At 39.6% G+C, this 18,007-nt stretch overlaps 1 protein-coding gene across 2 annotated transcripts in view; it reads left to right on the forward strand.

Moving 5' to 3' along the window:
- The window catches only part of PALMD (palmdelphin), a 68,455-nt gene extending 51,020 nt beyond the window's left edge, over positions 1-17,435 (forward strand). For both annotated transcript variants that reach the window (XM_032804964.2, XM_032804965.2), the window contains exons 5-9: positions 7,539-7,653; positions 8,738-8,771; positions 8,886-8,999; positions 9,880-10,986; positions 17,314-17,435. In XM_032804964.2, coding sequence (XP_032660855.2) covers positions 7,539-7,653; positions 8,738-8,771; positions 8,886-8,999; positions 9,880-10,986; positions 17,314-17,357 — 1,414 coding nt within the window. In that variant the 3' untranslated portion in view covers positions 17,358-17,435. The remainder of the gene's footprint in view (positions 1-7,538; positions 7,654-8,737; positions 8,772-8,885; positions 9,000-9,879; positions 10,987-17,313) is intronic.
- The last annotated feature ends 572 nt before the right edge of the window (positions 17,436-18,007 follow it).

Here is an 18,007-nt window from a genome sequence, read left to right on the forward strand (position 1 = left end):
TTCATCCTAAAAGTCCACTGCCCCCACATCACTAAAAGGTTCCTCTCTTCATATTAGGCTACTTCATTTTGCTACTCATGAATAGCAGAACCCAGAACTGTTGCTGATTTTGTGTGCACCCTTGTAGCAGGTGACCTTTAGCAATGTGATATGGACAGTTTCACAGCTCTGTGCTATTATTATTTGTCTCATCTACTTAATTTTGTTGCCCAGCTAACTTTTCCTTCACGTTGACCTTTCTTTGCAAGCACTCAGATCATTTTCTCCTCCAGATGATTTCCACTTCTTGATGCACATACAAAATATCCTAGCTTTAATTGGAGTGCACAGAGAGCCTGACATAAATGGCATGAGTATAAAATGCAAAAGGTTAACTGCCAAGGGAAATACAGCACAGAGAGATGCACCGTACTCACTTTAAGAAGAAAAGATCTAGTTATGATGTAATGCTACTTAAATAGAATGAGGATCGGTAAATATCACTTAGTTTTGTTTTGAATGTCCTGTGTTTGAGAGAATGTAGAAAGGAATCAGTGCTATTACTCAGCAAAATTATTTCCAGAAAGATATGAGAGAACTGAAGTGTGGAACAAATCACACACACAGACGTGCACACACACACAGCTTTCATATAAGTCACATTCTTAAAGCTAACACATTTGGCAGCCAAAGAACTACATTCAGAACCATTGTAAAATACTGCTGGGGATGCTCAGAGCTCTGAGCCATCCTGCTCTCTCTCTGCCTCCTCAGGAGTGGGTTTTGCTGGAAGGTAGAGTGCGTATCAGCTTCTCCCCCCCTCCTCCCGCATGCCATCCAATCTGTCTCCTCACCAGCCAACTCGACACTCGTCCAATCTTCATCTTGCCTAGCAAGTAAAAGTCAGTGAACTCCAGCCCCAGAGCTCCTCAGAGATGCCTCTCTTCAATGCACAGCCCATCATTGCACATTCACAAAAATACTACATTTGTTGCTCCTTTAAAGAGTCAGTGTATTTCAGCTCATTAATGTAGTTAGTATTTGGCACTCTGATTTCAGTCACAGCACTGAACTGGTTTATGGTAAAGATAAAACTAGTTTACTACATAAAAAGCCATAGATTTAAGTGATACCAAGTACTAGGAAGTACAGGTAGAAAGGTTTAGCAAAAGAAAGAATACGCTTTCTAAAGGGCACAGAATTAATTTAGCAAGCTGCAGTCTTCATTCAAGGTAGTTTCCTCACCAATATTCCTTTTTGAGCAATGGCTGATAGTTCGTAGCCAGGTCCTGGTTTTCCTTGTCTCCTCAGGTGAATTATAACTTAGTCTTTGTGTGTGTCCTTATATCTCAAAGTCTGCCCTTCTTTCCAGGGTCAAATTGATCCCCTGGAGTTCAGTCTGTGGTCTCCTCCAGGAGACCAACTTCATCTTGATTAAGGTGTCCCCTGGTGTATTCCAATGTGATGGTTCCTGCTGCAATTTTACAATGTAACTGTCCCTATAGCAATTCCCCATGCCAAATGACTGGGAATTGTCTTTCTTTCTGTTTACCACGTACATAAGTTGCAATCCCACCATCGCTGATCAACCATGCTTTGTTTGTATTCAACTCTTGGGCAGACCTGTTTTCTACTTTGTTCAAATACAGACTTTTAAATCCAATATCAGAGACCATCCACACTCAGCATTGTCACATACATTTCACAAAGACATTATTGACCAGTCTGTTGTGACTTGTCAAATGATACCTCACAAGGCATATTTTGTATAAATATTTATTGCAATAGTGTGTAGGGTGTGAATATGAGAGTATCAAGGGTCACACCCAGGTCTGACATAATACAATTTAATTCCCAGAGAATTTAAAAGACAACAAACAGGAATCAAGCTGAAATGAGTAACACTCCAGGAAGTAGAAAGGTATAATGGGATGGTGTTAGCTCTTGAAAGCATGATCCGAATATCATCAAATTCTCTGGGGATTAAATTGCATTATGTCAGACCTGGGTGTGACTCTAGGTACCCTTGTAGTCACACTCTACACACTATTGCAATAAATATTTATATTATATATAAATAGTAATTTTAATATTAAATTCTAATTGGGGTTTGATCAAACTGTAACAAGCTAAAACTCCATTCAGAGCAAAATGTAGCATAAAAGCATTAAAAATCTTTGAAAGTGAAAGCCTCACCATTTTAGTGCTGATCTATCAATGGCCCTGTGTGGGTGTGCCAAAGAGGAGAGAAGGTGTAAGAAACTCCCATCATTTCACCAAGCCTTCTAGGCATAGTTCAGCTGTCTGCACACAGGGGCACAAAAGATAGTGACCTCCTAACACTAACCAGGCCAGAATGGGTGTGGCTCTGGTCTAACCTTCCTGCACGCTGGTAAGGGCTTGCAGGTGGCACAGTTACACCTTTTAAAAAATATAGCAAGACCTACTCCTGGTCAGACGGCCGAGCCCCACAGGTGTAATAGCTCTGTCTACCATTGGTGAAGATCTAGCTGTGCTTTAAAGGTTTTCAGGACCTTAATATACAAGAAAAACCTAACATGAGCACCTCACGATCATTAATGGATTTTATCGTCAACACCTGTGAGAGGTAGGGAGTCATTATCCCTGTTTTACAGATGGAGAATTGAAGCATGGGGTAGATTAAGGCCCAGACCACAAAAAGATTTAGGCACCTAACTCCTATTGAAATCATTGAGAGTTAGGCCCCTAAATACCTTTAAGGATCTGGGCCTAAGTGTCTTGCACAAGATCACAAGGAAGTCAACATGTGAGCAGGGAGTTGAATCTAAGTCTTACAAATCTTAGTGTAATGTGCATTCGAATAGCCCATCTTCCTACCACTGTGCTATAACTACCTATCCAACAGCTCGGAAAGAGAAGACAGATACACTGCTCATGTGCACGCTTGCCACTGAGTAACAATATATTATTGAAAATCCCAGAAAAAGAATTGTACTGTTCATCTGAATGTCAAACTGGAGAGTGGATGGCACATGTACTGCCAAGGGGTGAGTTATTCTATACTTCTTTCTTTCTTACTCTTCTTTAAGAAAAACATGTAAATTCCTTTAAGGAATATTGCAGCATTTGGTTAGCTCCTGGTTTCTTTCTGCTGTTGCAGGCAAGTTCATAGTGAATGCATGTATCTTTCCCTCTCTTCCCCCTAAGGAGCCTCCAGTTTGAAGCATTTCTTTTTTGGAATGCCCAGTAGATCCCTTCAAGGGTTAATTTGTGCCTGTTAATCCTGTAGTATACAAGCAGGGTTTCTGTTTTTTTAGATAAATGAGAGAGTTCCGTTCTTTGTATCAATACTAAACAATTAACAGTGGCCTGAACCAAAACTGCAGGCAAGTAGTTCAACACTCAGGTTACGACAGGAATAGCACTCACAGTATCTATCCCATAATACCCTGTTTACATGGTAGAGGTTACAGGGCATAAAGCCAAACATTCTCTGCTGAGGGTGCAAACCGGCTGCAGAATCAGTTAGACATATTTTGTCACTTAACTTGACAGCTTGGTTGCAAAAAAGATTCATTTCTCAGTAGAATTAGTTGCTAAACAACTTATTTAAAAAAAGATCACAAAAAACAATGTTACCAAGCACCATCCAGCCAGTTGGGAATATCCAGTATACTCCCAATTATCCAAATAGCAATAGGAACACGGATTTTATTCAGATACTCAAGATTTAGATAATTGAGAGGGCAGGAGCCGTTCAGCAGTGGATGGCCTCCCCTGCAGCCTGAGGCTTGTCCTCTGCCTCTTCCTCACAGTCCTGACGAGGGGTGTCTGCTCTGCCCACCAGGACTGCAGTCTTCTCTGCACCTTGCACCTGCAGGGATTAGGTGTCCCCAGCCCAATGGCAGCCAGGAAGCCCTCTGCAACTCTGCTGTCATGGCCCCACTTAGTCATTCCTGTGACAGTGGTCTACCACAGGAGCCATCCAGCAGCAGGGTGGCCTCCCCTGCTACAGACTGTAGTCCTCCTCCTTCCAGTCCTGGCCCAGGGTCTCTGATTAATTACTTGAACCTCTGCATTATCCGAATCCCTCTCTTGTCCCCCAGCATTAGATACCTGCCCTCTGCAGCATGTATTTCATGCATTTCATGCTGCAGGACAAGGATGGGGTTCAGATAAGGGGAGGCTTAGATAATAGGGTTTCAGAAAAACAGAAGCATACTGTAATTTATGAAGGGAAGTTATGGCTAGGTGGAACCCAGAGCTGCTAAAATGTTGGGCTCACCCAAAACAAGTTGCCTCCCCGCCCCGAACTGACTTTTCCTCTCTTTCTGGGATCTTCCAGTCAGACTCTTGTCTTTTTTCCACTCCTGGGTTCTAGATCTTTCTTCCAGGTGAGGCAGAGCTGTCTCTTCCCGCAGGCAGCAGCAATCAGCTGTGTGCTGTACTGTTTCCCCGAGTCAGTCATTGTTCTGATTGGGCACCCTCCAACTTGAAGTCCCAGTTCCAAGGAGCCTGCCTTAATCTACTCCAGATAGAAATAGGAAACTGCTTCAAGCCCTAAGAGACAAATACCCACATCATGTATTTAATATCCGTAGATATGCCCAGCTTCCCTACACCTGAAACCTGTACAAAGCAGTGAAAACCTCCAAAGATAAGTATCCCATAGCAGCCAAATTCCTCTTAGAGCATATGTATGTTTTAAAACTTAAACACTAAGAATGGGAAATAGTTAAATATGAGAACTTTTTTTCCCCAATAGAACATTTAAACATTTCTAAATCAGATTTTAAAAAAATAATTACAAAAAGCTGTTCTGGCACAATTTTCAGCCTCTCCTGCTATGCATGTGAATCTTTGAACACATATAGCGCAGGGCTTTTGCAAGAATGCATCCCCACAAGTTTCAGTGTGCAAATATATAAGATTCTTTGCAAGCTGACCCTAAACATTTTATACATAAACATGAAAGGGCAGGAACAAGTGCAAAAGCATTTATTTTAGATCCAGATCCAATGCCTACTGAAGTCAATGGGAATCTTTCAATGAATCCAGTGGAAATCTACCTATGGACTTAGGTGGAGTTGGCTTAGGACCATGGTTATTGTTCTCTCTTGTGGGGTTGAATAACATATAGCAGAGCTGGTGAGAAAACAAGCCTTCCTTTTCACAAAAAATTACAAAGTTTCAAAACCTTCATGACATTTTCCTCAAATCCAGTCCCGTTCAGTGAAACACTTCAGTTTCAACAAAACAACATTTTTGATGGTAAAAAGTTGTGCTGACATGTTTTTGACCAACTCTAACAGACAGTTCTGCATAACAACAACAAAAAAGAGAGGGAGGGAAAAAAGAACCATGATTCCCTAGATATACAGAGAGGACACACACAACTAGTAAGAAGACATGGTGAAATCCAGCATAGACTAAGAGATGAGTTCTTTCAGCTGGGTATCAGTGTGTCTCTTCTGTAACAATAAAGGCTTTAAAAGCAACCAGACAGCCAACATGTCTGACAGGGAGGCTATTTTGGGTTAATACTATTGAAATCTGGAAGGGAGATAGCAGGATCTCCAGTAATGGAAACACTGTCTTATTAATACTCAAATTTAGTTTACTAAATATTCATGAAATATCTATACTCTTTGCAAAACACAGTGGTATTTTAGATTTATGCTTGCATTGTATTTAATCTGCTGATAGAGACCTTTGGTTACAGGTAGGCATGACCCAAGAAATTTTCCTGTAATAAATGACTCCCTTAAAATGACTTGTTACAGAACACCTCACCCAAGTGGGTAGAAGGTTCAGAAAGGGGATGTCATTAATAACCCTCTGACATATATCTTGCTTATCAAAGCTGACAAGTTTCTCTTGCAAACTGACTGGCTGCAATTGTGAGGACATTACCTTGTTCACTTGAGATCGTGTCTCAGCAAGCACAATAAATGTTCAGCTTTCCATGCTGCCTGTCCTTGGTACATTGAATCAGCATTTCTGGTCATACTACTGTTCTTCTGAAAAGAGATACTTCCAGAGATGTGGAGCCAACACTTCTTCTACAGAGCAGGATGTACAGAAACATGGAGTTATACTGGTAAAGGGCACATGACAGGAAGGTGGATTTTATTGATAGCTGGGATATGGGTCCATCTACTTAAAACTGGTCAATGTTGTAAAGTTGTAGAAGATATGCATCCAATTCTCTGCTTGTATTAAGGTGTGCCACATCTAAAACCGCATCATCACAATACTTTTCATTTATGCAGCACCCTTCCTTTCACAATTAATCAAGCCTCATGCAGTAACATGCCTGGGAGACAGGTATTGTTACACCCTGTTTACGGATTGTAAAGTGAGAGACAGAGATGGTGGGGGGGAGGTAAATGTTCAAATTCCACCCTCTATATGTGGACTTGTGCATACACGTACAGAGGAACAATTGTTAGAATAGTCGTCCCCCAACCCCTTGTCACTGAGTATCTGTAAATCAGTTCTATTTGGTCCTAAACAAATGAAAGGGAAAGAAGGAAAGCTTTAATCCCAGTCTCCATCGAAGCTTTTGTATGTGGGTGACTTTGTTTTTGCCAGATACACAATTAACACTGTTTGGAAGCATTTGTGCTAGTATCATTTAAAATACTATTATCATCACCATTATGATTAGTAATAACAATTGTTTTCTAAAACTGAAATAATTACACTGAACAAAGATAATGAGATCACTTTATTGGTTTACTTTAGTCCTACAAAGTGAACTTTAGTTATTTGTAGCTGGGTTTTAAAAAACAAGTACTCATAATCACAGTTCCACTGTGTGCCAGCTACAAGGAAGGAATGTTTTTATCTCCAACAGCAGCAGTTTAGCTCTCTGTATCTTCCACCATTCTTTTGAGCTCACTTCTGCCATCCTTACTCACACAGTACCTTATTCTACAGGAAGTCCATCTGAAATCATTGCAGCAATTTATGTAGTAAGGGACTAATCCACATTATGGAAAAATTGTCAGAATCTGGCCCCTTAATTATAAATGGTGTAAATTGTTGTTATAACTTTCCTACCACCAAGCAATCAAATTGCTCTGCTTGTTCTAGAACATGGGAGAATGGTGATCCAGAAGAAGTGAGCAAATAAACACATTCACCCCACTGTCTGTGAACTGGCCTAATATCTTAAGTCATTGTTATGGGGAGGTGAACACCATTTTAGTTGTGATAATACTTGAGAGAGTTTAGTTAAAGGTGAAGAAATCTTTTAGGGACTTCCTTTTCTCCCTCCATCCCCTTCTAAAAGAGTTATAAGGAAATTTTACCAGGGTGCCTTAATCGGTTTATTTCCAAAGTACTCTCTGAAGAGATTTGTGACAAACACATTGGCCTGTAAAAACCAACAGGAATATTCTGATTTCACACCTTCCTAAATCAAGAGCAAATCAGTTACATCAGAGTAAAAATGGTGTAAGTGTGAGAGGAATCAGGTGCATCGATACCGCTATAGGAGATATACTGTAAGCATAATTGCATTTTAATACATATTCTGTAAATATTGTTATGTAAATATATTATGCTTGCAGACTTGAGAAAGAAATTGAAGCTCTGGAAAAAGAAGAGATGAAAATCTCAGTTAATGAACAGGAAATTTTAAAGAAGCTTAAATCAGTTGAGAGAACAGCAGAAGATATCTTAAAGGTTGGTGTTACAACACTTCAGAAACAGGATTCTTTAATTCATTATTATAACAAATAGATTTTAGTAAAGAGAAATTGAATGGATCATGGGACTGATAATGAGATATGAGGTATTTTACCTCAGTAGTTCAAATCTAACACAGAAGAGTGACCAAAAGATTACGCCATCCAATGGCTACATGATCTATATGGAAAGAGTTTGGTGGTTTCAGCTCATTACTCAATGGAAAAAATATCTACAGCACATCACAAAATCACACACTGCAATTGGCAGCTTTGCATGTAATCTCAGCAGAGAGGGCAAGGAATGAATAATGAGCATGGACACTGAGCTACCTAAACCCTTGAGATGGTCATTCCAAGCAACTATATTGTGACAACTACCTTGTCTCTCTAGTATCCTGGGACTGACAAGGCTACAGCTACACTTTATCGTGCACCTGTCATAAGTGCACTTACAATAAAAATCTTATGGTACCATTAATCATTAGTCAGCTATGCTGACATAATGTCAACAGCATTTTTTAAAACCTTCTTATCTCTCACTTGAAATAAAAGAGAAGCCTTAGCCCATAACTTCAGGAAAACCCTATCTAAACAGATTTTCAGCAATATGCCTGAAAGTCAACAAACTTGGGACCAGATTGCACAACACTTGCTCCTGCAAATAGACTCACTGACTTCAATGAGACTACTCACAACCATAATTGCCCTGTGGCTTTGTCAGCTCCCGGGGAAAAGGTAATTCCTGAAGTTAGGGCCCTCCACTAAGAACACCCTGTCCTCTACACTCCAGATGTACAAATCTATGGGTTGTTCTCTAGTTTCGAACTACGAGAGAGGCCGGCAGGAGCCAGACTCTAAGGGGCTAGATAAGGCATGCTGGCAGAGTGGAGTGGGAAAGCTTGCCCCACAACTACAACTGCCCTGTTGAGAGGTTATTTCCATTTCCAGGTATCTTCCAGTTCAAACTGAGCTACACAAACACTTAAACAGTTGTGCAGTAGAAAAGTCTCTTGTGTTTTGAGTTAATTTCTTAAAACCACAATAATTGCATATCACTTTTTGTTGCTCTTTCTTCATAGTCTGTGAAGGCAGCTAAAGCAGAAATTCAAGAAGGTATGTTCAGCCAAAGCATTTTATACTAAATAATAAATAATAAATAATAATAATGTTTGTTGCATGAAGGCAATGAAAAGTACTCTGGATCTCCTATTTATTTATTTTTAACAGAGGCAGTGGACTACATATATACCAATATACCTGACCTTCCAAAATCTTTCAGACCTTCTGCACTGAAAAGGGCAGGACATGCAGGAACTGAAGATGAGGAGGAAAACAGAAGAGGTACAGATTGGTAGTAACTCTAGAAAGAGTGCAGATTTGCAATGGTTCATAAGCCTCTTTAAAAAATTAAAGCTAACTTATTTAGGGAAAGAATAGAGAGAGTACAGATAATAGGCCCAATTCTCTTCTTTCTTACACACAGTAACTCCGTTGTAGTCAGTTGTGTGGCACTGCTGTATAACTGATGTACCATCAAAAATGAGGCCCAATGTTTTCTAGCACTTTCATCCAGCACTTACTTACTGTACTTGATGTAACCCCTATCTGGTTCTGATAGTAGTCCACATAATGCATTTTCCGTGAGCAATTATGCCTGCTGAGTAACCCAAATCTAACCATCTCCTGACCTCCACAAAGCTTTCTATCTCCCACTGTCTTTTAGATCGAGACTCTACTCCTGCATAGTATTACACTCCCTCGATTCCCATTGACTCCCACTGCTCAGCACCTTGTAGGAGTTGGCCTCAAGAGACCCAGTTTAACCTGGCTTTCTCATTTGGTGTTGCATAATGGAGACTCAAATAGCTGATTTTCTGTCAAATGAGTCCCAACCAAAATATTATTTCTTAATATCTTCAAACTTAGAAGAGGGCAGCAGGGGATAAAGTGAGCATTCAATCTCAGAACCGAGATCTGGATTCAAATTACAAGGTTGACCATTTTCGCTATACTACTGAACCAAAAGCCTAGGTCTGAGTGTATGCCTCATTCTTTGGTGCCTTAGACTCAGGATCCAAATTTGGTGGCACAGGCCAATCTCTGCTGAAAATTGGACTACAAGATTTGACAGTTTATCCAAACCACCTATCATAAGGATAAAATCTAAATATTTGGTGCAGCTACTATGTTATCAATATTAAGTTCTTGTTTCTCTTAACAGCATTGTTTGCCATGGAAATTAAAGTTGAGAAAAACATGAAGACTGGGGAAAGCACAGTTTTGTCTACCATACCTCTTCCATCTGATGAGTTTAAAAGTACAGGAGTAAAAGTCTATGATGATGGTAGGAAATCAGTCTATGCAACATGCTCCAATGGCAGTTTAACACACAATGGCATAGATGAGCTTGCACCTGTTGAGGTGGAAGATCTTTTAAGAAAAGCAACTGAAAAAAATGCTAAATCTCCTACAGAGTATCATGAGCCTGTGTATGCAAACCAGTTTTATAGGCCAACAACTCCCCAGAAAGACAAATTAGTTCCTGGACCAAATTTGGAAGACACTGTTAAAAAAGAAACTAATGTACTTGGCAATCACCAAAATGAATCTTTCTATAACAAAGGCAACAGGCAACACAATGAAGAAAATGGTTTTGATCTTCCCAAATTAACACTTCCAAAGTCTCCCTCTCCAGGGTCTCAGCAAAAAGAGGGAAAGGTACACATTAGTCCAAAACCCAGGATAATACATAATGATGAAAGAGGAGTTCTACAAAAGGATTTGGAAGCCTATCAGAAGACAAGAGAGAGTCATTGTGAGGCAATGTTTATGAACTCAGAGAATATCAGTGAAAAGTCTCCTGTCACTCAGGATGCTGATGAAGATGTTAGGTACAGCATTGTTCAAGCTGTGCCATGTTATGTGGATGATACAGAACCTGTTACAATGATTTTCATGGGTTATCAGCATGTAGATGATGAAGAAGCAGCAACAGCAGCAGCAAACAAAAACTTGTCCAGATATGATGGAATTATCCATGCGGAACTGGTTGTCATTGATGATGATGATGAAGAAGAAGGAGGAGACGGTAAATCTGAGAGACCATCATATCATCCTGTAGGCCATTACAGTCAAGTTTACCAGCCACCCAACAAACAAATAGCAGAAGTTCCACAGAGGATCCCAGAGGGTGGAAACATCAATAAATCATCCCACAAAAATTCCATATCACTGCAAGAACAAGAGGAAAGTTTGAGCTCTCCTATGTACCATACTCATCTCAGTGGCCAGCTATCTGGAGATGGTACAGAGGATCCCTCATTAACAGGTAATAAAAAAGGAAAGTCATGTCACTGCTGTTCATTCATGTAACAACCGATTGCATCACTCTTTTTTCCTACTAACAGTCCTTACCACTTTCCCATTCTTCTGCTATCTTATGGACAATTACACAATTATTGGCCTATGTCTTTACTCTTTTTATTTGTTAACATATGTTAATGATTTTTTAATACTGTGAAATGCTTTTTTCACCTTCAGAAATTCACTAGTTGCCATATTTTGAAATAATGATCATTTTGAAAATTAATCTCCAAAAACCTATTTCCATAATGTTCAAAGATTAAAAAAATGAAACAGAAACTTGACAGTCTTGCTTCTTCTAGAAATGCCAATTTAAAATCCTTCTTTTGGCATATGATATATAAGAATAGATTCAGTTTGCTTCTGGGTGACTAATAGCATTGCTTCTTACACTATGTATCTCCTTATTGGAACATTAGCTGTGCCTGTGTTCTAACTACTTCCTGTATAATCTAATTTATGCCTTAAATTAGAAAGACTGTTTAGCAAGCAGGTTTACATTCTTCTTGGATCAATTTTGCCTACCTTGCCTTGACTATGTTTATGCAAATTTTAATATTTTTTCTAGCCTGATTTATTTAGATATTTTTATAATTTTTAAATTATGATAAAATGTCATTTTTCTGTCTGTATGTTAACTTCAGTCTGTCTGTATTGTCTGTCTGTCTTTATTTATTAAAATACTTTACTTTTTTCTAATCTGTTAACATATACAGCTTTGCACTCTTTCTTGATGCAAAATTTTATAAAAATGTTAAAAAGAAATCCTCAAATAGCAGTAGTTGTCTATCAAAGTAAGCTAATATGTTTTATATTTATACTGTAATTTAGCTATCAGTGAAATATATCTAAAGAATAAAAGGAGCATGTTTCAATCAACTGGTAAAGGTTATATTACATTTAAAAGAAAAAGACATCATAATACACATATAACTCAAATGTATTCAATTGTCTCCTGATCCTGCACCCCCCTCCCACCCTCCAAAATTCCCAGTAGTTTTGATTGCAGTAGACATGCAAGACTGGACCTTAGCTAACAAGCCACTGATGATCTAGCAATAGTTAGAATATTAGGAAAGGAGTAGCAATTTAAATGTATCTCCAAAGGACATGGTTACTTCATTGTATCAAGCTATCTATTTCAAGTAATATTGCCTGAATATCACTGTACTTGGAGAAGTTTCTGCATAGCTATTGTGAAAGGATGCATTCACTGAATTCATGTTGTCATGGTGCATTCATGCACCATGCAGTCAGAAATTTTAAAGTTTATTTTTCTTTCACTTTCAGAAGCTGAATTTCTTTTGGCAGATAGAAATACACTCACAGGCTGGTCCTGCCTCATTTTAACAGTAAACTAACAATTACTTCAGCAGGAATAAGGCAAGCCTTAAATGTAGTAAAAACATAAGAGAATCTGCTCCATTCTTTTAAACCATTTTTATCTTTGAGTAATTCTACTGATTTAAAAGTTGTATGAGAGAGAGGAGAAACAGGTCATTGGATGTAATCCTAGTCCCGTAGACATCAACAGGAGTTTTGTCATTGACTTCGATAGGGAGAGAATTTCACACACTATGGGCAATACTATCTCTAACAATGTATTTTAAAGTTCCCAGCAGAACATGGAACAAGGCCACATCCCTCTCCTTCCCCCATCTTTTTTTCTCCACCCCTTGCCATATTAGATGGTGGAAAAAGCCAGGAAATGACTAATTTTTTCCAAATAGCCTTGTAGTCATACTGCTAGCTCTAAAAAGGAAACAAAAGCAGGAAAACCTCTTATATCCAAAGTAACAATGTATTATAAAGGGCTGCTGCTTAGAGAAAGAAACACTGTTTACAAATCAATAATTCTCTTGACTCCACTACCAAATTCATCCTGATAAGGCCACTGAAATCCATGGAGTTACACCAGGAATGAATCTGGCACATTCCTATTAATTGTTATCCCATTCCAAGCTCCTGTTTTATGTTTTAGACCAGTAACTCTGGGTCAGATGCTACATGTAGCATAAAGAGGAAAACAATCAACTAGGCTCTGGAGGGTTGAGGAGCCAATGGTTGCATGTGCACATGAAGAACGTGTATCAGGGGCTCTGCTAAAAATGAAGGGGAAGTGGATGGCAAATTAGACTAGGGTACAGATGTCTTATGGGGAAATTAATTTGAAAAGAATCTCCAGAGTAAATTGCTGTAGAGGTTAATACTAGTCAGGGTCAGCTCAGAGGCACATGAGCTATGTTCTTTGCCTATGTATATGGGGATCCATGGGTTTGAACCAGAGTCTCCTACACATCCCCCTGCAGTACTAGAATTGCAGAACAAACTCCTCCCCTTTTCACCTGGAAGCCATCCCCCTGAGAATGGTGGTGTACTCAGGACACCAAGGTACAGTTGCAGGCTACTGCTTCCATAGGGTCTAGCCGTAGGATTACAACTTCAAATTTAAAAAAAAAAGTGTACTCGAACATTTCATTTTACTTCCAGCATGTGAATTAGGGTCTACAAATGTTTGCATAAGCCAAACACCACTCAGGGAGAGGCAAAGCACTTAGGCACAGGTGGTGAGTTGTATGGGCTTATGGTGCCTGTGCTCCACCAATATTTAGGAACATGGTCCCGGCTCCACCAACATTTGGGCTTACAGTGCTTTGGGGGGGGGTCCCATGCTTCAGGGGGACTCAAGCTCTTGGGCAGCCTGGGGGATTAGCAGGCGACCTGGTACTGGTAACAGCAAGTGACCCAGCCCCAGCCTGCCCTGCTGCCTCCTGGTGTCACTCGGGGAAGGGAGGGTGCAAACTGGAAAGAGGCAGGGCAGGGACTTGGGGGAAGGAGTGGAGTGTGGACAGGGTGGGGCAAGTTGGGGCTGGGTTGCTCACTGCAGCTGATGTCAGGCCCCCCTGAAGCATGGGCCCCCTCAAAGCACGGGGCCTAGGGCAGTTGCCCCAGTATGTCCTATGGATGGATCAGCTCTGGGTCTAGGGCAGCCTGGGGACTAAGCAGGGGGCCTGGCACCAGCAGAAGCGAGTCACCTGGCCCCAGCCCACCCTTACTCCACCCCTTCCCCAAGCACCCTCCCTTGAGCGATGCTGGGAGCCAGCAGGGCGGAGTGGGGCAGGCTGTGGCTGGGTCGCTTGCTGTTGCCAGCACCAGACCACCCTGGGCCCCACATCTTCCTGAAATGCAGGGTCCAGGGCAGCTGCCCCAGTCCATCTTAGAGATGGGATATGTCTGCCCGGATCCCACATCCCCGTGAAGCACAGGGCCCGGAGCGGTTGTCCTGGTCTATCCTATGGATGGGACACTCTATTTGGAGATGTTATGGGCACCACCAAAAATGATACAAACCTGGCGCCCATGTACTTAGGATCACACAAACTAGGAGGAAGGGAATGAAACAAATAAAGGAAATATTTAGGCTGAATAGCAGGAAAATCTCCTACCGGTGACCTTTAATAGAGTGGTAGAATATTCTATCAGAAGTAGAGAAAGTCTAGGCCTTCTGGCAGGGAGTTGGAGTGGATGAACTAATGTTTTCCTTACTTATTACTGTGTTGTGAAGGGGAAACACAACTGACGTGTAACTACATTCATGTAGAGGAAAACAGTATGCAATAAAAACTCCATAGAGAAGAAAAAAATGTGTTCCACACTATTTCTGTAAAGCAAGGGGCAATGCACATCCAGGTGGTCAAATTACATTTTTAAATCAAGTGCTTAACTGATCATTCTTCCAAACCATGATAGGATTCATCATCCAAAATTCCTAGATCTGAAGGTGGTAGCCACAGAGCCTTCAGACTTTGGGTTCTCCAAAGCCTAATCCAGACTGTGGTCTGGTGAGCAGGTTTTCCCCATAGCTGTAGAGTGTAACCTATGATTAGCAATAACTTTCAAGTTTAATATGTACACTCAGGGGCTCCCCAAAGACACTTGTGAGCCTCATAAATCAGATAACAGATGACTAAATCCTCAACACCAGTTATCTCGCAGTAGACAGAGCTAGGCAAGAGCGGGGTGGAGAGGAGGAAAAAAAAATCTGTGACTAACTTTTTTACTACAGAAATTTTCTTTAAATAAGGTTGTATATCCTTGTTTTAGAAAGAACCTTAATATTTAATCACCTGTGTTTCCCTTGTAACTTTGAAATTAGTTACAGTGCTCCAGTCACAATTATAATTAGGCCCTTAGTACTTAGAGAAACCACATTACCGAGACAAATTGAACTTGGGGTAAGATTGTGACATTGCTGCCCCACTCTTACTCCACTGTGAATGGAATCAAATCTTCTACATATGTTAACCCAAAAGAAACAGAGAAGCTTCTAAGTGTTTAAACCAGGGCTGTCAAGTGATTAAAAATAATAATTGCAATTAATTGTGCTGTTAAACAATACCATTTATTTAAAATATTTTTGGATGTTCTCTACATTTCCAAATATATTAATTTCAACACAAAATACAAGGTATACAGTGCTCATTTTATATTTCTGATTACAAATATTTGTACTGTAAAAAAATAGTATTTCAATTCACTTAATACACGTAGTTTAGTGCAATCACTATCATGAAAGTTGAACTTACAAATGTAGAATTATGTACAAAAAATAACTGCACTCAAAAACAAAACAATGTAAAACTTTAGAGCCTACAAGTCCACTCAGTCCTATTTCTTGTTCAGCCAATCACTCAGACAAACAAGCTTGGTTACAATTTGCAGGAGATAATGGTGCCCGCTTCTCACTTTCAGGTGAGACTGTGAACAAGAACAGGCATTCATATGGCACTGTTGTAGCCAGCCTAACAAGATATTTACATCCAAGCTGATAACAGGTTCTGCTCGATAACAATCTGAAGCAGTGCAGACTGATGCATGGTCATTTTCATCATCTGAGTCAGGTGCCACCAGCAGAAGGTTGATTTTCTCTTTTGGTGGTTCAGGTCCACATTGGAGTATTGCTCTTTTAAGACTTCTGAAATCATGCTCCACATTCCATGCCTCTCAGATTTTGGAAGGCACTTCAGATTCTTAAACCTTTGATCGAGTGCTGTAGCTATTTTTAGAAATCTCACATTGGTACCTTCTTTTCATTTTGTCAGTTCTGCAGTGAAAGTGCTCTTAAAACGAACAACATGCTGAGTCATCATCCGAGACTACCATAATGTGAAATATATGGCAGAATGCAGGTAAAACAGAACCGGAGACATACAATTCTCCCCAGAGGAGTTCAGTCACAAATTTTAAACACTTTCAAAAAAAAAAAAAAAAAAAAAAAAAAAAAAAATATGGAGCATCATCAGCATGGAGGCATATCCTCTGGAATGGTGGTCGAAGCATGAAGGGGCATACAAATGTTTAGCATATCTGGCATGTAAATACCTTGCAATGCCGGCTACAAGAGTCCCACATGAACACTTCTTCTCACTTTCTGGTGACATCATAAATAAGAAGTGGGCAGCAGCACCTCCCATAAATGTAAACAAACTTGCTTCCTCTTTGTGATTGGCTTCACAAGAAGTAGGACTGAGTGGACTTGTAGGCTCTAAAGTTTTGCATTGTTTTGTTTTTGAGTGCAGTTATGTAACAACAACAAAAATCTACATTTGTAGGTTACACTTTCATGATAGAGGTTGTACTACAGTACCTGTCTGAGGTAAAAAGAAAAAAACTTTTACCATTTTACAGTACAAATATTGGTAATCAAAAATATAAAGTGAGCAGTGTAGTGTGTTGTAATTGAACTCTATATTTCAAAATGTAGAAAAATATCTACAATTTTAATACGTCAATTGGTATTCTATTGTTTAACAGGGCAATTAATCACAATTTTTTGTGATTAATTAGAGTTAATCATGTGAGTTAACAGCAATTAATCAGTCCTATTTTAAACTAAACCACTAAGTGAAGGCTATAAACAAAGTTTAGTTTAATTACACATGTTTTCTTTTAAACTGGTCACCTATCCAATCAAGAACCATACCAGCTGTTTGCTGTGCATTAAAGCAAAAAATAAATAATAGTAATAATAATAAACAAGCTTTGAAATTTAGTCCACTTTTCTAAGTGTTAATGGATTCATTTTCTGTACTCTGTCTATGCTGTGAAATTACCAGTACTAATCCTTTCTACTAATTTCTCTTTCTATAATACTAAAATAATGCTTAGTCTGTTGGATCTAACCATTCGGGTAAGTGCATTCTTCCTTATTCTGAATAAGGAGATTAGATTCAGAAGCAGAAAGCTAATCACATTATTCACTGAGGTTTTCTGTTCTCTTTTCTATCCACAGCTCTGAGGATGAGAATGGCAAAGCTGGGGAAAAAGGTGATTTAACAGTTGGAGTGACATGGAACTAAAATTTAGGCTTTGTTAATCAAAAGAGAATAAAGTTAAGGACTTCCTTTTCAGCTGTTTTTTCTGGACTTTAACATTTACATTTTAGAATAAGCAAAACATTAATTACATATTACACATATGCAACTCTGTCCCTCTGCAGAGATCCAGTGACTTCACTAGGATTCTCCCCAGACATAGCGGGGCATATGCATAGATAAACAGCGCAACTCAAACCCTGGAGTCCTTACACCTAAATAAAACTACTAATGACGTCAATAGGAAATTTGCCCACATAAGAACCTGTCAACTTTGGCCCTAAACAAGCACACGCGCACACACACACACACACACACACACAAAAGAATAACAGTTGCCATGGAGTACAGCACTGAACCAATTAAACACCCCTTGAGGAAATTGTAGTATTCAATTTTCAAGGACACGTGCACACACTTGAAAGTGAACCAACCTAATTGAAGATGCTATTCAATGTATTTCTAGTGAAAGTTTATTAAGTTATGTTAAAAAAGCAGCTATTTAAAGTAGAAATATGATGGAATGTAAATATGCAGAGATTCCCATAGCATAAATGGAAGTAGCACTACTGGACTCCGATGGATTGGTAGCAACTGACAACAGCTGAGGAC

The sequence above is a fragment of the Chelonoidis abingdonii genome, chromosome 7 (genome assembly GCF_003597395.2).
Source record: "Chelonoidis abingdonii isolate Lonesome George chromosome 7, CheloAbing_2.0, whole genome shotgun sequence".
Taxonomy (NCBI): domain Eukaryota; kingdom Metazoa; phylum Chordata; order Testudines; family Testudinidae; genus Chelonoidis; species Chelonoidis abingdonii.